The sequence below is a fragment of the Sceloporus occidentalis genome, unplaced genomic scaffold (assembly GCF_023333645.1).
Source record: "Sceloporus occidentalis isolate IW3139 unplaced genomic scaffold, rSceOcc1.0.p SCAF_3, whole genome shotgun sequence".
In the NCBI taxonomy this organism is placed as follows: domain Eukaryota; kingdom Metazoa; phylum Chordata; class Lepidosauria; order Squamata; family Phrynosomatidae; genus Sceloporus; species Sceloporus occidentalis.
In genome coordinates this window covers 20,107,437-20,129,914 of record NW_028316983.1, presented here as the reverse complement: position 1 = coordinate 20,129,914, position 22,478 = coordinate 20,107,437, and the positions used below count along the sequence as shown (strand labels likewise).

General features: G+C 42.7%; 1 protein-coding gene across 1 annotated transcript in view; it reads left to right on the top strand.

The window, feature by feature from the left end:
* The window catches only part of CASS4 (Cas scaffold protein family member 4), a 45,588-nt gene that overhangs the window by 19,143 nt on the left and 3,967 nt on the right, over positions 1-22,478 (top strand). The window contains exons 2-5 of the mRNA XM_089513784.1: positions 3,725-4,150; positions 12,360-12,464; positions 16,844-16,993; positions 18,885-20,240. Coding sequence (XP_089369910.1) covers positions 3,725-4,150; positions 12,360-12,464; positions 16,844-16,993; positions 18,885-20,240 — 2,037 coding nt within the window. The remainder of the gene's footprint in view (positions 1-3,724; positions 4,151-12,359; positions 12,465-16,843; positions 16,994-18,884; positions 20,241-22,478) is intronic.

The window sequence follows — 22,478 nt, the reverse complement described above, 5'->3', positions numbered from 1 at the left end:
GCTCAACGCCTGTCTGGAGTCGGTAATGGGCTGGATGAGGGAAAATAGACTCAGCCTGAATCCAGAGAAAACGGAAGTACTTGTGATAGGCTCCCCCGGTCCTGGGAAGAAAATTTGTCCACCTGTCCTGAATGGGGTCACGCTCCCCGTGAAGGACACAGTTCGCAGCCTGGGGGTGCTTATGGACTCGTCGCTTCACCTGGCTCCTCAGGTGGATGCGACAGTCAGAGGTGCCTGTTATCAGCTTCGGCTGATACGCCAGCTGCGACCCTACCTGGGCTGGGGGGATCTTGAAACAGTGGTACATACACTGGTAACCTCTCGACTTGTTTTCTGTAATGCGCTCTACATGGGGCAACCCTTGTACCAAACTCGGAAGCTACAGTTGGTTCAGAATATGGCAGCTAGGCTGGTCACTGGTAGCTCCAGGGCCAGCCATATAACACCTATATTGAAAGACCTGCATTGGCTGCCAATTCGCTTCCGGGCGCAATACAAGGTGTTGGTTGTTGCCTATAAAGCCCTAAATGGCTTGGGCTCAGAGTACTTGGAGGACCGCCTCTCCCCATATAATCCGCCCCGCACTCTCAGGTCAGGTGGGAGACAACTTTTGAGAGTTCCTAAGGTGAGATATACAGTGTCGGCGCATAGGGCTTTTTCTGTCTTGGCCCCGCGGACTTGGAACTCTCTCCCTGACGAGCTCCACTCGGCCCCCTCCCTCGAGTCTTTTAAGAAAAACCTTAAGACTTACCTCTTCCGCCAAGCCTTCCCCCACATGTCCTAATTGATATTCTCTCCTGTGTATTGTGTGAATTGTTTGATCGGAATCGTTTTATTGATTTTTTTACTGGTTTTAATTATATGATTGAATGATGGATTTTAATGATGTATTGTATTCTTTTAATATCGAGGACTGTTGTTGGTACATTTTGTATTTTTACTGTGTTGTAAACCGCCGTGATCAAAGGAACGGCGGTATATAAATAAAGTTTCATTCATTCATTTCATTCATATCAGCTCAGAAAGCAGGAAAATGCATTATTAGTCATGGTCATCCTGGTCTAACCTGAGCAGCTAGAGGCTATGTAAACAACATGATTACCACTTCTGGTTTAAGTAATTTCCTCACAGCCTCACATACTTCCAGTACTGGGAGCCAGACTGGTGGGTAAATAAAGTGATGGTTCAGTGTGTGCTCCTATTTATGTAAAACCCACCTCTGTGAATTCCATTTATGTTCATTCTATTTATGTGTGGGACAGCACTGGTTTCTGGTCTCCCATTTGTGGATCCAACAATGAGACCACTACACCATGTGGGCTGCACCTGTAATGGAATCCTTCCAAACTGGCCAAGGCCTGATATTAATTTTCTAGGCATGACTAACTTATTATGGGACAGCCATCCACCTTTCAGCCCCATTAACATTTAAAGTATCTGTGTAGGTAATTGTATTAGTTTTCTTCTCCTGTGTGATTTAAGAGGATTGTTGTACCTAGGTACAAATTAGGAATGAACAGAGCTTCAGAGATTCCCATAAACATCTGAACATGAGTGTATATAGGGGAAAGCATTTATAATGTAAAATGTGAATACCCCTTCACTCTCAGACTTTAAATTTCCAAAGATAGAGTTCATCTTCTAAACTGTAGAACTTATGCATAAATTCCCAACGTGTTCTCCATTTGTAGAGTAAAATTGGGAATAGGAGTGTTCAGATTTGGTGAAGCTTTTAATTAAGTAACAAAATTTGAATTTAGGGGCTATAAGGCTGCCCCTTTCCTGACCAGATCAGTCGGGACTGAAGGAAAGGATGCTCCTCAATCCTGACTGGGAATGGCTTGGTGTAGGGCGATGGAATGGGGCAATTTGAGGACACTTTAAGGTGTGGTAAAATGTGTTTTTTTCTCAGACTCGTGCACCCCTGAGCGTCCCCTTCCCATGCCCATAACGGGGGGAAATGAGTCTGATAAGGTTCCAAGGATGCATCAGTACTGAAGAAATAATTCAGGTTGACACCACTTTAACTGCCATGGCTCCATCCTGTGGAATCCTGGGATGTTTAGTTTGTTGTGGCACCAGAGCTCTCTGACAGAAACGGCTAAGTAGATCACAAAACTACGCAGGATGGAGCCATGGCAGTTAAAGTCATGTCAAATTGCATTATTTCTGCAGTACAGATGCAGCCAGTGTGAGATGAAAAAATAGTTTTAGAAATTGGGGTAATTTTAGATTCTTCAATAGAATTCCAGTCTTCCATTCTTTCTGAGTCAGAAAAGCTATACCTAATGAATTTTTAAATCTGCTGCAGCTGTTAAAGGTGCAGGATCTGTCAGGAGAAAAAAAGATAATGGGGGCTCACAAAACACTTTGAGCCACAGGCTGTGCACCCTGCATTATATTCAGAGTTTATATGAAAATTCAGCTTTGTTTTCTGTCTATAAAATAACTTTGAAAGGAGAGATTATGAGTCGGAAATTATTCAGAGGGGAAGTTACTGTTTCCATTATTTTGTGATCTACCACATGGTTTGCATAATGCACAAATAATCTGCAAATGTGGCATCCTGTTGTCTGAACTAAACTATGGCAACCCTAAGAGGGAAACATTCCTGATGGCTGTTTGTTAAGGAGGGGGAAAGAGTAAGGAGAGGGGAAGGGTGCATGAATAGTGAGGTATAGGGAGAGAAATGTATGTGTGCACATGCCTTCAAATTTCCTGTCGATGTATGGAGGTGATATGAATTTCCTAGGAATATACAGAGGTGATTTTGCCAGTTCCTTCTTCTGAAATATGGCCTACAGCACCTGTGCATTGGTGTTCTTGGATGGCAGATTGTCAATGAATAACAGGTGCTGTAGGCTATATTTTAGACTAGAGGAAGGAATTGGCAAAACTACTAACCAGGGCTGACCCTGCTTAGCTTCCATGGTTAGGATCTGGTGCTTTTAGGGTATTTAGACCCTGGAGAGAGAAATACCTATAAGAAATAAAATGAGTTCAGGCAGAAAGAGAGAGAGGAGGATTAAGGGGGTTCATGCACAAGCAAAACAGGTCCAAGATGAACTAGTTCTGGGGTGATTGAGGAGACAAACCAGAAAGAAAAACAGTGAAAGGAAACAAGGGAAAAACACATAGGGCTGTGATGGGTTAATTGGTCCTGAATGCAGAGGAAGCTAGATACTTTCATTTATTATTTCAATTTTTTAAAAAAATGTTTTGATGTGCAGGGTGTGCGTGTAGGATTATTCCATGGTGGCGCAGTGGTTAAATGCCTGTACTCCAGTCACTCATTCACAACCACAAGGTTGTGAGTTCAATACCAGCCAAGGGCTCAGGGGTGACCCATCCTGTCATTCTTCCAAGACTGCTAAAATGAGTGCACAGCTTGTTGGGGCCAATTAACTTACATGTTGTAGACTGCTTAGGGAGTGCTTAAGTGCACTGATAAGCAGTATAGACATGTAAGCAGTAGGTTCTAACCATTTATTTGTACTTTATTGTAATAATTAGCAATTCAGAAATGCCATGTGAGTGTGATGATTTCCCCCACCCACCCCTTTTAAGGTAGGTGCTGGAATCTAAGCAGGTTCTGAAACTGAGATCACAGATTTGAATCTGAACTCTGGTGGACATTAAATGCTACATGGAATTTAAATATGAATTTAGTAAGTGCAAAACAAGCTTTTGGACATCACCTGACATTTAGTTTCTCTTGCTCCAGAATACCTTGGCCAAAGCATTATATGACAACAAAGCTGAGTGTCCAGATGAGCTCGCCTTCCGCAGAGGAGATATCTTGATGGTTCTTGAACAGAATCTTCTTGGGAGTGAGGGGTGGTGGAAATGTTCCCTCCATGGAAAGCAAGGCATGGCTCCAGCAAATCGCCTCCAGCTTCTCACTCCTTTGCTGGCTTCATCCACCCAACATGATGTTGAAGGACTACCAGCCAGCCCACAGACTATCTACCAGGTTCCTTCAGCACACAGGTCCTCTGCATCATTACCTGTCTATGAAAAAATGGATGGTTGGATTACCCCTCCTTCACCTTCTTCCTCTGCTTCTCGCCCACTGACACAAGAATTATACCAAGTGCCGGCTTTGGCAGCCAAAGTGCTCAGTGAAAAGACTCAGAGTTCATCAAATCAGGTAAAAATGCAAGAAAATACTCAAAGGGAAAGGACTAATGAGCAACAGATAGGCAATAATGAAGATCCCAAAATGAGTGATATTTTTATCTCATTTTCTGTTCCTCTGCCCCAGCCTTCACTCTTCTATTTGTCTCATTCTGTATGAGGCATGCACAGACACATGCCTCTTTCTTACCTCTTTCTTACATGCATCGAATTCTCTAAACACACATGGGGACCTGGGAATGTCAGTTTACTGGTAGAGTACTTGTCAGTTCTCAGTGGACCATCTACTAATTGCATAGAATGGCGATTCATTCTAATTTATATGCTTTATATAAAGAATATTTTACAGTCCTCTTCTTCAAACTGCCTTCTATCTGAAGGTCTTTCCAGTTTAAAGATAACAAAAAGTCATAAGAAGGGAGATCAGCAGGGGTCTTGAAGCTCCCCATCATCAACCTCTTGGACATACATAAGCTGTATTTCCCCTGTGGTGAGATATATTTATTATACAGCTATTTAAATCCAAGTTTAGGTTTTAATTGTGGTTTTATTGTGTAATTTTGGTGTTTATGATGTTTTGTATTTGATGGTTTTGAATTGTATGTATAGATGTTGTTAACCGCTTTGATTTGAAGAAAAGTGGTATATAAATAAAAATTTTATTTTTATTTTATTATTATTATTTTATAGGAAGCAAACTTATTAACTCATTGAATTATTAATTCACCACATTTTTCTTGAAATTTTGCCCACTTCACTAGATTTCCCAACTAACACTGAAGTTAAAAATACGCTTTAATGAATTGGATCATTTAAATTCATTAGGATGGTGGCTACTCCCTTTATCTGTCTCAATAAGAAAGAAAGATCTGCTCCCTCAGAAGAAGTTTTTGGACTAAAGTGGGAGAATCATATGGCTGTGTTATTAGGCAGGCTAGAAAGAGAAAGAGAACTTTTTGGAGCCCAGGTCAGAGTAGAACAACGACAACTGAAGAATGAAAAGGTGGGAGTGTGAGTCTTGAAATGCAGTAGGGGAGTGATGCGTTTGGAGACTTTAGCAGAGCAAAAGCTTTTAATTAAAACATCCATCCCACCTTTCCACAATAGCCAGCACCCTTTCAGAATGATGGGCTTTTTAGATCTGAAAGTCAAGTGTCCCCTCTCCCTTCCATGGTTTTGCATGGAAGGGAAGTATTTGGAGTCTGGGGGGGGGGGGGGTTGTCAGTGAATCCTGGCTCCTGTGTGCAAACCCTGTGCTCTGCCATGGAGTTTTGCAGGCCATGCTTCTTTTTTGGAAGTGGGAAAATACAAAGAATGTAGTGATTTAGTTGTGCAGAAAAAATGTTCTGCGTCTGCTCAAAGGCTTTTAAAACACTTCTGATTAAGAATTATGGTTAAGAAACACATGCCCTTGATCCATAGACACACTTCTATAATAACTATGAAAGGTACAGCTCTATTTTGCTGTTCTTCACTGCCCTCGAGTTGACTCCACTTCATGGCTTCCCTGTGAATGAGACATCTCCAAGATCCCCTATCCTCCACTGATCTGTTTAGGTCTTGCAAATTAATTCTCATTGCCCCCAGTTGAGACTATCCATCTGGCATGCATTCTTCCTTCCTTCCCAGTCCCCTCCCCCTTTCCTAGCATTATTGTCTTTTCTAATGAGCTGTGCTTTCTCATGATGTGGGCAAAGTATGACAGCCTCAATTTGATCATCTTGGCTTCCGAGGAGATTCCAGGCTTGATCTATTCAAGGACCCACTTGTTTGTCTTTTTAGCTCTCCACGGTATCCTCAGCACTCTTCTCCAGCTCTGCATCTCAAAAGAGTTGGTTTTCTTACTTCTAGTTTTCATTCTGGCAACTCTATCAGAAGCCAGCTGGTCTAGCAACTGAATCTTAGGGTCCTCCAACTCACCTGAAGGTAGCAAGCCAGTTTAGGAGCTGCAGGCCCATTCTGTCCACCAAGAGTAAGAAATGGCAAGGTGTTCAAGAATAGCTGCTCCAGCCTCCCAGCATTTGTTTCCTGAGGCAGTTGCTTCTCCCAGTCTAAGAGTTGGGCCAGCACAGCTCAAAATGCTGACAAAATCTGAAGGAAAAAAACAGACATGTTTGCTGCTATCTCATCTCCTCCTCTTCGAAGTGCAGGCCATGTGGCTCCATGTCTGTTGTGTTGCCTGTAGCAACCATGATGAAGCTGAGAAATAAGGCATTGCCAGCTTTATATATTTCAGCAAGGAGGTGTTGAAATGTTCTTTTCATTACTTTAAAACAACAACAACAATAAGACAGCTATTCCTCTCCCCAGGCTCACTAAAATGCTAAAGTAACATTTTCCCTCTGGGGAAAAACTAAAATGTTTGAAGTGTCTTATCTTTAAAAAGGATGAAGTAGGGTTGGAACAATGAGGGAAGTCAATAAAACCTTCATGGTTTGGAGAGTGAAAGACAATGCTAGCATTTGAAGTTAATTCTCTCTTATAATGCTGATCTTTCATCTATCTTTCAGTGAAAAATGAATGGTGGTAGATTTAGGATACTTGAAACAAAGTACTTTACACAAGCCCTGTTTCATTCATAGAATTTAGTAGCACAACATGTGGAAATAGTTTGGCTCAGTAGGTTTAAAGAACATTTTTTACTGACACAGACAAACTCATGTATGCATTTCTCACTGCCTATGCTATGACCCATGTTGAAACTAAATGCTCACTTTCAGAAGGAATTTTAATTTAAAGTGCTGGAGATAAAAAGTAGAGAATTGGTGTCACTCTCCCCTAAATTTTCTAGAGGTCTTTGATTGGCCATTGTTAAATAGAAATAGAATGGTAAGATAAATGGAACTTCTTAGTCTAATCTAATATGACATTTTTTCACATTCTTAGATTATTGATTATGCTGATACAGTAATTGTAACTATTTTACCAGAGCAAGAGTTTGGAAAAGTTCCTGTTTTGAACTACAACTAATAGAAAGCCCTAGTCAGCATGGTCAGTGATATATTCAACAATGGCTCAAGGATGTTGAGATTATAGTCCAAAAAAGGAATGACCTCATCACTTATGGGTTCTTTGAAACTGCTAGTTTCAGATGTTAAGCCTGGAGAAATTAAAGTTTTCTGGGTTACGTGTTACACAGCATCACAGTTGTTGCTACAGAGAACAACTGTGTTATAACATCACAACATATGCATGCACACACACATACAAAACACTCACATACCTAAAGAATGTGAAGGATGAACAGCCCAGCTGAGCACAGGAATAGAAACAGGGTAAACCCAAATCACATTGAGACAGCTGGCTTATGATGATCAGCTGTTCCCTAAGCAGCTGGCCAAAGCTGCTGTCTGTCTGAGAATTTAATACAGAACACAGCTATATTAATGTTATATCTCTCAATCTAGCCTTGTTTTCTCAAACATTTTAAATGTAGCCAAAGATAGGTAAATGGGAATGCCAAGCTGCTCTAAATGAATTTAGGAACTTCCTTTGTTCCTATCGGGAGGCAATTCGTGCAGCAAAGAGAGCATTCTCCTCTGCACTTATTGCGTCTGCAGAGTCCCGTCCAGCAGAGCTGTTTAAGGTGGTGAGGGAAATGACGCAGGTACCTCCTGCGCCAAATCCTTTGCTTAACCCGACGACGGCCTGCTGTGACGCGTTTAACAACTTCTTCGCAGATAAAATCTCTCACATAAGAGCCGACTTAGACACCACTGTTGCAACAGAATCTATAGGCGAGGTGTCCAGCAAGTCCGTCGATGAAGTTTTTCTGGATCAGCTCCAATCGGTGAGTACCGAGGACGTGGACAAGCTGCTTGGTAAGGTGAGGAAAACAACCTGTCCTCTCGACCCTTGCCCATCATGGCTGGCCATCCGGGGGGGGATGCATTGAGGAGATTCCTCATGGATATCATCAATGCATCCTTCAGGGAAGGGCATGTTCCATCTTGTCTGAAGGAAGCGGCTGTTAAGCCGCTTCTGAAAAAACCTTCCCTGGATCCCCTGGATATGAACAACTACAAGCCTGTTTCCTTGCTGTCATTTTTGGGCAAGGTAATCGAGAGGGCGGTTGCTCTTCAGCTCCAAGCTGTCTTGGATGAAACCGATTATCTAGACCCATTTCAAACCGGCTTCAGGACAGGCTTTGGGGTCGCGACTGCCATGGTTGCCTTGACTGACGATCTGCGTCTCAGCATTGACAGGGGTAGTGTGACCCAGTTGGTGCTCTTAGACCTCTCAGCGGCTTTCGATATGATAGATCACGGCATCCTCCTGGACCGCTTGGGGGGATTAGGTATCGGAGGCACTGCATTGCAGTGGTTCCGGTCCTTCCTCTCGGGCAGGTCCCAGAGGGTGCTCCTTTGTGGGGTCCCTCAGGGAGCTATTTTGTCCCCAATGTTGTTTAACATCTATATGAAGCCGCTGGGTGAGATCATACGGAGTTATGGTGCTGGGTGCGATCAGTACGCTGATGACACCCAAATCTATTTCTCCATGTCTCGTTCGTCGGCCTCGAATTCTAATGGCATCTCTTCTCTCAATGAATGTCTTTGGGCGGTAATGCGCTGGATGAGGAAAAACAGATTGAAGCTGAATCCGAACAAGACGGAGGTGCTCACGGTAGCGGCCTCGAAACCAAGAATTGGGTTGCAACCACCAGTCCTGGATGGGATCACACTCTCCTCCAGTGACTGTGTTCGCAGTCTGGGGGTGCTCCTTGACTCGTCGCTCCTGATGACAAATCAGGTGAATGTGATGGTCAGGAGCGCCTGTTATCAGATTCGGCTGATACGCCAGCTGTGCCCTTTTCTGGAAGTAAGGGATCTCGAGACTGTTGTGCACGCGCTGGTAACCTCACGCCTTGACTTCTGTAATGTGCTCTACATGGGGCTACCCTTGTGCCTGATTCGGAAACTACAGCTGGTTCAAAACATGGCAGCCAGGCTTGTGTCAGGAACATCTAGAAGGGACCACATCACTCCAGTTCTGAGATCCCTCCACTGGCTGCCTATTGGTTTCCAGGCCCAGTACAAGGTGTTGGTTATTACCTTTAAAGCCCTAAATGGCTTGGGTCCAAGCTATCTCAGAGACCGCCTCTTCCCATACAATCCTCCCCGCGCTCTCCAGTCCTCTGGGAGGAACTTGATGCAGCCTCAAAAATCGAGACTTGCGGCGACCTCCCAGAGGGCTTTTTCTGCTGTTGCCCCCAGGCTCTGGAATGACCTGCTGGATGAGATCCGTCAACATCTTTGGACAGCTTCAAAAAGGCTGTTAAGACGGATCTCTTCAGGCAGGCCTTCCCAGACTAAAATATCCTGGCCTCAGGATCTCAGGATCTCCCCCCACCTCAGTAATGTCTCCAAAGCTCCCTTTTCTTTTCTTTAGAACTGAAGTTGCAGTGGTTTATCGGTTGGTATTATTTTGTTTAATGTATTGTTGTTCTAACTAGTTATTGTGGTTTTAATTTAGATATGCAGTTTAATAACTTTTTAAGAGGGGAGGGAAATATATTGTTTTTATGCTGTATGTTATTTTAATGTTGTAAACCACCCGGATTGGTTCGCCACAGGGCGGTATATATTATTATTATTATTATTATTATTTATGTATCCAAGTCATCCAAGGTACAAAATGAACTTGGAGATATAAGATCAGAGACTTTGCCTATAATCGCTTAGAATTTGGGGGAAATAGGTGAGGTCCCTGCAGTCTGGACTCAAGTAAACATTGTCATGGCTTTGAAAGGAGGAAAAAGAAGGTCCTAAGCAGACCCACCAGTTCAATGTCTGGGCCAGGAAAGGTTCTATAACAGAGGTAACTGAACAGGTGATTAGAAAAGGATGTTGCGTTTAGTAAGAACTAGCAAGGGTTTCTCAAAATCAAGCCATGCCAAGCTAATTTTATCTCTTTCTTTGACATATCAAAGGAATACTGTGGATGTAGTATAGCTTGATATCAATAAGGCTTACAACAAGTTCCCCCATGACAATCCCCCATGATTTTGACAAGCTGGTACAGTGTAGTTTAGGTGATTTTATTCTTGGGGCTGCCCACAGGGGCCAAAAGGCCTGTGTTCCCCCAGCCCCACATAGTTCTGTTTGGATGATGCAGAACAAAATCCTAGGGCTACGATTGGGCCTGATCCTGGAAGACCTGACACAAATCTGGTGGATCTGTTCCAATCCCAGGGTAAACAATCCTTATGCCACGTCAATTTGATCCTTGGTTTGTAGTGAAGTTTTCTGGAAACTGAAGGGCAAACCCTGGATGTTTCAATAGTCCCCGTATGCTCCTTACCTTTCTGTGATGTAGCTCCTGCTGAGAACCCCCCCTTTCACCACATGTGATGTGGAAATGGAGGGACTGGCCATGTGGGTGCAGCCAGGCATCCTTTTTCTGCATCAGATGTGGCAGTGTGAGACTTCCCAGTAGGAATAACAGCATTGAAAGGTATGAAGCATGCACAGGTCCCCATGCCAGTGTGAGGACAAGCATGTAAACATACACACCTGTCCCTGTGCCAGCCCAGGGACTGATCTGGGTGAGCACCCAGGCCAGAATAGCATGGGTTCAGCCCATGCTTTGCTGGCCCGTCTGCTCAGGGCCTGATTTGTAGACGAATTTGTAGTTGGTTGACCCTGTCCATGGAACTTGATGAGTGTAACTAATTTTGAGTTCTCTTCCCTTTCTCAGCCCTTCTGGTCTTTTTACTGTTGTGTAACATCCTCTCTGAACTCCTGACCCCAATCTGAAACTTCCTCCAGAAAGAGTAAAGGGGGCAGGGAGAGATGAGCCTGCATTTGCAAATGGCTGGTTTAAAGACTGGGAGAAAAATGCTCTCAGATGAAAACCGAAGCATGCTTGTAAACCTTACATTGTAAGGGATACTGTTATTCTCGTCAGGGTCAGCTCCAGCTTTGAGAGTCTTTTGCAGAGTGGTCTCTATTGGTGGTTCTCCTTCTCCATCAACAGGTGAACTTCTGAAATATGATATGAACTTGCACAATTTACTTGCAAGACTTAGCACTATCTTGCAGCTATGGGTTAGGAAAGTTTAATTCTCCCAAAAGAGATGAAGCCTTGCAAACAAAAGTCAGATTTGATGTTCCAGAAGAACCAAAGTGTTAGCAAAATGTTTTCTGGGAATACAGTAATTCCATCATCTCTAAATAACCCAGTTTCACAGAGCTCCTACCGTGCTGTGTTTGCCAAAAGTACTGCCTAATCAAGAGAAAATAGTTTACAGTTTATCGGTCTTTTCTGTGGCAGTAATTTGCATAATATAAATGTTGTATTAGGTGGAATAGGTTCTTCTGTCTTCATCTCTGCTTCATCTAAAAGTTAACATTCAGCATATTATCTTGTCTCTCTTGTAGTCTACCTGGAAAAACATCTGAATAAAATATGTAGACTGCATGACTCTTAAGACTGCCAACCCCTTTCCCTGACTGCCACTTAAATATCTTTCTTTGCCTAAACATAAAAGGTGACACAGAATTTTTCTTACACAGGAGTTCTCGAATTTCACTTAAGATCAACTAGCATTTTGTAGAAACTTTGTTAGCTACTTTTCATTTGATCTTATTCTTTGATGCCCTAGGTACCCATCTATTAAAGAGGCACAAAGGTTTCATATACGCTTTTATGAGAGAGACTTTGTATATGATAAACCAACATCAATGCAATTGAACTGCAAGAATGGCCACAAGAGGCAATTAGTGTGTGGCACCTGTCACGAGTTTCTGTTAATACAAATTAATGGGATCATGCCACTTTGGGGATGGCAGAAGGATGTAATAAGCACATTGTCGTTTGAAAATCTTATCACAATCGCTGATGGGAGAAGAATGGGGTAAGGATGGGAGCAATCCCTCCTGCCCTGTGTGATAATCTTGTCAGTGTTCAGTCTTCACCTAAAAAACAAGTGTGTTATTCACACACTAATTGCCTCTTGTGGCAATATGAACAGGGTAAGAACGGGATAAAGATGGCATCTTCTGAAAATCTCCACATGATCATACAGGAAGGATGGGACAAGGACGTCCTGTCCCCTGTGTGATAGTCTCCATAGTTTGTTCCTACGGGTGACGCCCATGTGGCAAAAGATTAACTAAAATCCATGAAGAACTGTTTCTGCTAATATTGACTGAGCTCATAAAATGTTCACAGAATCCTTATCTTTATTATGAATTCATCATCCCCCCCCCTCTTCTCCTTAGCACCTCTTTACTCTTCCTAGAGCAACCTGGGCTTCAGCACTGGAGCGAAAAAGTGATATATATGATGTTCCATCACCACAGCACCGTGTGTCTCTGTTTGCTCAGGTGAGTCCCACTTGTTGTGTGCCTTCAAGTTGTTTTCAATTTATGGTGGCCCTAAGGCTATCACAGGGTATTGTTGGCAAGATTGGTCCAGAGGGGGGTATCCATTGCCTTCCTCTGAGGCTGAGAGTGTGTGATTTGCCCACGGTTACCCAGTGTTTTTTCATGGCTGAGCAGAGATTCAAGCCCTTGTCTCCAGAGTCTCAGTCCATTCTCAAATCACTACACCACACTGCTCTAATGTCCATGTTCATAGGTACTGGTATGTGTGTCTGCAAAAGGAATTACAGCATTGAAAGGGCACAGTTAGACTGGTAGGCCATGTTTGTATTTCAGCTCAATATACTCAGACCTTTCTCCATATATTTAGGCGGGATACATACCGCCATTTAGTACGTATAGAATACGTACTAGGGTTAGGAAGGGGCGGTGCTTCCGCACCCCCCTAACCCTAGTACGTATCCTATACGTACAAGATGGCGGTGCCCCTTCCACATGGGCGCCGCCATCTTTGCGTATCGGACGCTGAGCGTCCGTACGCGTCGCGCCGCTTGTGACGTAGCGAGCGCGCCCCTGGCGCCTCGCTACGTCGCAAACGCGATGGTAAAAGAAGCTCCATTTTGGAGCTTCTTTTTCGGTCCGCGCGGGAGTTGGGCCGTCTGAAGGCTCCGGCTCCCCCGCGGACCTACTGGCGGCGGCGGCAGACCGCCGCAAAGCGGCGGTCTGTACCCCGCCAAAGTCTTTGCATTACTCCTTCCACACTCCCTTCTTAGTATGTTATAATAAAAACCATAAATCTTCAGTGAACTATATCCTGAAGTTTCATCCAATTTGGGAAACTATGGTTACCATGTTTGGAACAACCCAGGATCATAAACCATGATGTGAGGTATTCTTGTTTAGTCTTGCCAGTTGACTTTCACTTGCCCTTACAAAACTGCTGCTTCTTGCTCAGTATAACCTAAGCAATTATATTACCTAGTCTCTAATCCTGCCTTGCTGCAGGTTTGATTCCCAGCTTCTTTGCAGTCTGTCAGTCCTCACGTAAGGCTGTTTGTCACTAGAATCTGGCCTTTCTTGTATTTTTTTTTTAACAGTAAACAAATTGCTAAATTGTTCTCTATAGCAAACACATCTGTTACAGAAAAAAACAGTATCCAAACAATGTCCTGTTTTTTCCCCAGCAGGAGAAAAATGGTCCCCATACCTAATAAGTCTGTTGGAGTGGCACTTACACACAGATTGTTGCAAATGTCACAAGCACCTTTTAAGTAGAAACTGGGACAACATGACACTGAGTAACACACTTGTCTTCCCCTGAACCATTTTCAGACAACTTTCTTAAAGTTTAATTTTGTTTTTAGAGCTTGAGGATGCTTTGCAGAAACATGGCACTGACTAAGGTCCAAAAGACACTGCAGAAATAATCCATCTTGAGGCCACATTAACTTCCCTGGTTCAGTGCCAGGGAATTCTGGGAACTGTAGTTTTGTGAGACATTTAGCTGCCTTGCTCTGATGCCACAATAAACTACAGTTCCCAGGATTCCTTAGCACTGAGCCAGGGCAGTTAAAATGGTATCCAAGTGGATTATTTCTGCAGTGTGTTTTGGACCTAACATGGCCAGCTCAAGATCATCCCAGGCCCTGCAGTTTCTGAGCCAAAACCTCAGACCTAGAGATGCTCTCCTCATCAGAGATGCCATTAAGTGTTATACCTTAAGTATAGATTACAGGTGCTCACATCTTGTCTTTCAAACACACACACAGACAGACAGACAGACAGACAGACAGAATGTATCGTCCTGTTTGAAAGACAAACATCTTCACTAAAAGGACTATACCCAGATCAAGGTGAAATGAGAGAAATTGTTCTTTCTCACCTACATTGGGAAATGAGTTAAAGAACATTTAATCTAACTGAATTGCTTCTATTCAGCAGGTGGATGGAGAACATAACCCAGGTAAACCCTGGTGCCATATGGAATGGGAAGGAAGGAGGCATTTAATTAAGTAAATACACAGATCTCCTGGAGAGTCTTTGAAATTGCAGCAACAAATTAATTAAACTTTGTAACTTGTAGCAAGCAACTGCTCTATTAGCTGAGTGGGAGATTTGCACGCAGCTGTTTCTTCTTACCTAGTGCTGAGTCCACTAAAACTGGAGAATTTTCACTCTCATTTCCCAACCAAATTCTTCAGTTTTTTCCCCCAACTGGAGATGAGCCATGAAAACCGAAGACCAAGGGCCAAGCTCTAAGATCTGGCAAACCTGGTGGACAAAAGTCATGTTTGAATTCAGAACTCTAGAACTGCATTTATTAAGCTACTCTGCCACCTAGTGTCTGTCTCCTTTCAGCATGTTATTATAGTCTGTCCTCTATAGTATGGGATATGGAAGTAATAGAATCGTGTCTTTTGGGGAATTGTTAAATGAAGACCCCTGTTAGTCCCTCATATGGCCAAATGGTTTTAAGAGTCTCTTCCTATAGGTATACATAAAGGATAGTGATTCAAATAAAGAAATGAACATTACCATTATTGTGAATCAGTCCAGATCTATGGAGAGACAGTTCTAGAGTGATTGTTGTCTAATTCATATAAGATTATCAGACGTTATTTCCAGCTCGATCTGGGCATGGGCTCAGATCAGGATGGAACGGGTGTTATGAATTTTGCCACCAATGCTGCTGGGAGTCCCCAAGCCATTCCCCAGCCATGCTTTGGCCACTGAGTTTCAAGAACAAAAAGTTTCCATTCTTCAAAATCGGTAGACATAGCACAGCTGGGGAAGGGCTTGGAAATGGCTTGGGGACTCCCAGCAGCATTGGTGGCAATATCCATGTGATAACACCCATTCCCCCCATTCCATCCCATTCCATTTCGATCCCAGCCCGTTCCCCAGATCAGGCTGGAAATGACATCTGATAAGCTTAATAGTTAACTTTTTGGCTATTGACGTTTCTTTTGGAAGAATTCTGGCAATGGTCCCATTCTGAGTGGACTGAGAGAAAGAACATGTTTTCTTTTACAGATATCTTATGTCCCTTCACACAAACACATCTCCATGAATCCTTTCATAAACACTCAGATATGTATTTCTTTCCCCCATAGCTTAAGGAGAGAAACATATACCCTTCCAGATGTTGCTGGATTGTACTTTTTAGCATTCTTCATCAAGACTTGACTGGCCAGGCCTGATGGAATCCATCATCTTGGGGGCCACATTATTCCCACCACTGCTGTGCCTCCATCTATGTTCCCCCCCCCTCCGTCTCACACATACATATACAGATATGCACTTTCACTCCCTTCTTCTCCCTCTCTCGCTGGTTGTATCTGCACTGCAAAAATAATGCAGTTTGACACCACTTTAACTGCCATGGCTTGATGCTATGGTATTCTCGGATTTGTAGTTTGTTGTGGCACCACAGCTGTCTGACAGAGAAGGCTAAATGTCTCACAAAACTACAAACCCAATAATTGCATAGCATTGCACCATGATAATTAAAGTAGTATCAAACGGCATTGTTTCTGCAATGCAGAAATCTCTCTCTCTCTCTTACACACACAGACTCTCCCCCTCCCCTACACCTCCATAGCTGGGGTGCTCTTTGAAAGTACCAATCAGGTCACCTGAAAAGCAGGGGCCAGTAGTAGATGGTGTGTAAAGTACTGCAATCAAAAGAACTAGTTATTGGTTTGGCAATCAAGGGCTTTCATACTGCCTGCCAATCACAAAGGCTGATCTTTCCAATCCTTGCTGCATTCTGGCTGTTAGGTCTAAGAATGCCAGGCTAAATTTGTGCTTGACATCATATCCTCTGGTGGTCACCATCCTGTGCCTGTGCTGCACTGGTAGTCTTACTCTATGGTGGTTTTTCTTTCCTGTCAGACACTATTTTAATTTTCTGCAATGGAGATATGTATTTGAAACTGAGGAAGTCATATTAGACTAGGGCCGTATGTATGGTGAACCCTGCTCCTACATCTGCCCATGGGATGCTATGTAGCCATAACCTTGGTCTCTGCTACTGAGAAGGCTATGTATTGTTTCAATTTCCACTCTTGCATAGAGCAATTACAGGTATGGAGAATATTAGTCATTCCAGATGTTGGACTGCAACTCCAGCCTTTAACCATTCTGGGTTGGGATAACAGGAATTGTAAGTCCAGAACCTCTTGGAAAGGCAAAAGCTCCTTACTCCTGATATGGGACATTGCAAATCTGTGTTCTCTCTGCTTTTTTAAGGGACATCCACAGTGACTAAACCATAGAATGTTTGCTTTTGCTATGCACCAATTAAAGGAAATGTATAACCCATTCCTGACAATATGATTGGCAAAATATGGACATTAATTTGTTTTTAAACATTTAATTAGGGTCTTGCCACTCCACCTTCTTCCAGAAAGGGCTCCAAACCATTTCCCTCCACAGAATGTTGCCTGGGAAAGGCACAGCAGCTTTATGATATCCCACTGAGTCTTGAAAGGACACAAACGCGCATGTGGCAAGAATCTTCACTGGACAATGTAAGTGAGATAAGTAAATATGTTACTCTGATATACCAAAATATTCCAGGTTCTGTCAATGGAGTAGCACTTGACAGGGGACCAGACTGGGGCTATGAGTCATTGAACTCAAATTCAGACCTGGACAGTGACTTCTGGAAACCAAGGATTCCTATGGTGAACTGCCAGACCCAAAGCAAAATGTTGGGAGGCTCATGGAATTTCTGTAAGGATTGACGAATTCAGGGCTTCATACTGTCTGCAACTCCTTGCAGCACAGCACAGGCCACAATCTCCAGAAGATAAAAACCTTTCCCTCCAACAACAACAACAACAACAAAAGACAGCCCATGAAGCTTCTTAGCATCTTGTTGTGTGACTTCAGGGGCATCTACACTGTAGAAATAATGCAGTTTGATACCACTTTAACTGTTATGGTTCCATATTACAGAATCCTGATATTTGTAGTTTTGTGAGACATCAGCACTCTGGCAAAGAAGGCAAAAGACCTTGTAAAACTACAAATCCCTGGTTTCTTTAGGATGGAGCTACAGCACTTAAAGTGGTATCAAACTGCATTATTTCTACAGTGTAGATGCACTCTTTAAGTAATTTCTTATTTATGGCAACACTACCAGTGGGTTTTCTCAGCAAGGTATATATGTGTTTGTGTGTGTGTGTGTGTGAGAGAGAGAGAGAGAGAGAGAGCGCATTCCTCTGAGGCTGAGAAACCATGACTTGCCCAAGGTCACCCAATGGGTTTCCATGGCTGAAGGAGATTTGACCCAACACTCAGACCACTATACCAGTGATGGTGAAACCTTTAGACACTGAGTGCCCAAACCCACTTATTTATCACGAAGTGCCATGTCCCTCTGGCTTTCCAGTAACAAACTCTGGCAAACTCTCTGTTGGGATGATGACACACATGCTCACAGAGAGAGCTCTGAGTGCCACCTCTGGCACGCATCCCATAGGTTCACCACCACTGCACTATGCTATTCAGGCTCTTAATGCCAGGAGATATTAATGAAATTAATTCCAGAAAATATTTATTATTGAACAAGTTATGGCTGGCTGTTACATGAAGGTGACTTCTTTCAGCTGGTTAAAGTAATGGCTGAGGTTGCATGCTTATCTGGAAGTAAATTTCATTGATTCCATGGAATAGCTTTAAGTACACTGGCAATAGATTCCACAGCAAGTGACTCATCTGATGGCTTTCTCCTCCTTTCTGGTCCTCTCTTTTTTTTTTCTAATTTGCATTTGAACAGCAAGTGTAGAAAACCTTCATCATGTTCATGTAGTTAGTAATTTGAATTTGCACAATAGCTTATTTCTTTTCTTCTTTCAACAGACCTTTGCAGGAAGTGTACTGTTTTTATCTCAAATACAGACATCTCAGCCTCATGCTGTGCATTATTCTGTAGTTGCTCAGCCAGGATGTCGAGTAATAGGGCTTTATGGGAATTAAAGGCCCAAGCAACTAGAAAGCAAAACATTCGCCACACCTGCACTAGTTAAAAAGATGGCTGTATTTTCAATTACTTATAAATCCTGAAAGGTCATTTCTGCAGTGGCCCAAAACTTTTGAAGGCCCTCCCTGGAAGACTCACTAAACTCCTTCTTTTTCTGCCTTTTTGCAGGCTTTGAAAACCCATGCTGCAAAACAGATTTTAAGTATTTAACATTTGGCTCTTTTTAGTTGCTTTATCTGCTTTGTACTGTTTATAATTTTCATGTAAGATTTTAAAAATTGTGCTTTTACATTTATGTTGTATCAACTGGTTTATTAACTTTTATTAATTTCTATTTCCTATATATGATATACCACTTTTAGCATTATAGAAAGGCAATACAGAAATGAAATTACAGTAATAACAATATGCTTTTTTCCCCTGCTGCTTTCTAGGTATATGTCATTCCCATAGCAGCTTCTACAGAAGTTGTCACTGGTTCTCAAGGAAATCATTTGGGACATTATAATACTTTGCCAAACCTTCGGAAATCAGAGTGGGTCTATGATATACCTGTGTCACCAGAGAAAGCAAAATCAAAACATAATTCTCAGAATCATTCCCCAAGCAGACATGTGCTTTATGATATACCACCAGCTAGATCTGAATCAGGTATGCAGAAAATCCCACCAGCAATCAATGAAGGCAAATCGGTGAATCCAGAAGCATATGATGTTCCACCTATACAAAAGAGATTAACTTTTCCTGCAATTCCTCTTTATGATATACCATCCACACATGATGCCTTAGTGCAGCATCAAAATGGTAACTATGACATCCTTTCAGCTGCTCTTTCCTCCAGGATCGATAAGGAGAACCACCAACAGACTGTCTATGATATTCCAAAGGGAATGCCTATTGCTTTGCCACAGAAAAAAGAAAATGCACATGGTGATAGATCTGAAGACAACACATACACTTTCCCTCTGCTGTTGTCCACAGATAGCAGATTAGATCAAGACAGATTATCTGTTTCAAGTGTAGACAGTAGAGCCAGCACCATATCAACACTGTCAAGTTCTTCTACTGAGTCCTTTTCATCATCTTCAACTCCCTCATCATCTTCAGAAGAGTCCACTAAAGAAAGAACCATGGAACTTGAACTGGCCATAGAAACTTTGACTAAACTTCAGCATAGTGTATCAAGCTCAGTGGCAAGTCTCATGATCTTTGTGAGCAGCAGGTGGAGATACCAAGAGCATCTAGAGGGAAACATTGAGGAAATCCACCGAGCAATTGATCACATAAAGGTCTCTTTGGGAGAATTCTTGGACTTTGCTTGCACTATTGAAGGAAATACCATTTCAGGCTGCGACAGTAAACTTCAGGCAAGAATTAAAAAGCAGCTGAATATCCTCACAGACTCATTTCAGATACTGGTAAAAACTAGGGATGCATTGAATGATTGCAAATGGTCACTCGATGTTCTAGTAATTAAGAAACCTCAGAATAACCCAGACAATCTAGATCGGTTTGTTATGGTGGCCCGCACCCTTCCAGATGACATCAAAAGATTTGTCGCCATCATCATAGCTAATGGGAAGCTACTTTTCAGAAAGAATTGTAAAAATAAAGATGACAAAGACCAAAGAGCTGGTGGAAAGCATAAAATGTCAAAGTACACTCTGGAATGGCGAGTAGAAGATGATGCTCTTGAAAAACGTATTTTGGATAAGCCAAAGGAAAATAAACCATGTTCAGAGAAGTCAAGAGTTGATATCACTGAAGACTGTGATTACAGTCAGATACAGGTCAGTGAGGCTGGCATTGCAGCAGGGGTGGGTAAATGCAAGATAGTCATGACAGTTAAAGGGATCAGATAGAGCAAAGACATGCAAAGACATGTGTTACTTCTGGCTACTGGTTACTATTCCCTGGTTAATGTCGATAGTAGAACTTCTCCTCCAGAGCTTGGAAGAGTTCTTTTTTGGACTACAGCTCTCAGAATCATTTAGCCAGCATGGCCACAAGCTCTGTTCTCCAGCTCAATCATGCATGAGTGCACAGTAAGTGTATATGAGATGAAGGTGAGTTGAGCCAAGGGGTACTATAGAAGGTACCTTGTCCACTATCTTTCTGTGGTGGTGGAATTGTTTATTCCTGTGAGGCGAGAGGCTATGTTGCTGGTAGCACTGCTGCTGGTTGGGCCTCTCAAGTCAAACAGGCTTTTACTGAAAAGCCAGACTAAATGTCCCAAACTGCTACTGGGCAGCAGCAGCAGTTCTGGCAGAGGATCTCTCAGAGACAAAGAGTTAGTACGACATGGAAGAAGGCATTGGTGAATTACAGTGGAGCCTCGGGTTACGAAATTAATTCGTTCCGCGGCCGCTTTCGTAACCCGAACGGCTTTCGCAAGCCGAATCCCCATAGCCGCTAATGGGGAAAAGCCGCGATTTGGTGTAAAATCGCGCCGAAAAGCACCAAAAGTTTTTTCGGGACCCGAAAAAACTTTCGTAACCCGGATCAATAATTTCCTATGGGTTTTTTTCGGGTCCCGAAAAATTCGTAACCCGGGTATTTCGTATCCCGAGGTTCCACTGTACTGGATCCTTTTACCTTGTAAACCCTAGGTTGAGATAAAGCTCGTCCAAGATATCCCAGAGCTGGCTCTGGGATGAGTTTGCATGTCTGTACATGAGCAATAGGAGCCCCATAAGAAGTTCTTCTGTAGATTTCTACACATTTCAAGATACAGTGAACCCATGGTATCCGCTGGGGTTTGGTTCCAGGACCCCCTGTGGATACCAAAATCTGTGTGTGCTCAAGTCCTATTAAATACAATGTCATAGAAAATGGTTTATATAAAATGGCAAAATCAAGGTTTGTTTTTTGGAATTTATATTTTTTGAATATTTTCAATTGTACGATTGGATCCATAGATCCATTTTTTTCAGGCTTTTTAACTGAAACTTCCAAACACAAGGTTTAGTGTATTTGGGGATGTTTTAAAAAATGTATATAATTTACATTTGTGTCTTTAAATTTTGAGTTTTACTAAAAGGAAGGGTATGAATCCTTTTGATAAGTTAAGATTTTGTCAAACAACATGTCTCTGAAGATTGAGCATTTCAAGCAAGGCCTCAGAAAAGGCACTCAGTGGTCAGAAAGGCTCATCTAGGAGCAAACTGGATCAAGGGAAGGCAAATCTACCATACTCTTTGGCAATGCTGCAAGTACAAATGAGTTGTCAAGGTATATTGGGAAATCATCAGTGTCTGATTTTCAGTCTGTGTTATTTGGGTAATTTGTTGCAGTTTGTCACACAGGAATTTAGGAACAGGACTTAGGAACAGGACTAAGTCAGACCATCAGTGCATTCAGCACAGTGTTTCCAACACTGACTTGCAATGACTTTCAGGCTTTCAAACAGGATTCTTGCTCAGTTCTTCCTTGTGGTCTCTGTGAATCATACCAGTGGGTTATGTGCACCTGCTCAGTGCATCATTTGGAAGCCTCTATAACGATTACATAAACATCTGGGCTTTAGCCCTGCCCACTCTCTGAATGACCTACTAGCTTGCTTCCCACCTAAGACCCCAGTTCTATTTTGTCTGCTGCAGCAACAGCATCTCAGGAACAGGTTGGAGCTTACTAATCTTGTCAGGCTGATTTCTATGTTTGACTTGGTCTGTCTAGCATTTTGGTGGTTATTTCTTCATTCATCCATTATCATGGTTCCTCGAGTACTTTTAAAAGTGTTCCTAGTATTCCAGTGAAATACTGTGCGTTTAGTGCTTGGCATTGGCTGGTTGTAATACAAAAGGCAAGGTCAACACCTCTACTATATAAGCAAAGCCTATACGAGGCTTTTCGGATGGTGAGAAAAATGTCAGCTTCTCATTTCCCAGCCCAGCTTGATCCTCTTTGGTTCCATCTCATCATCTCATTAGACCAATTGGCCCTCGGGTGATGGAAGAAGTGGCAGGAAGAAACCAGGCCAGCATCACCAATGACCCCACCAGAAAGTGAGCTTGTGGGTCACCTGGAGA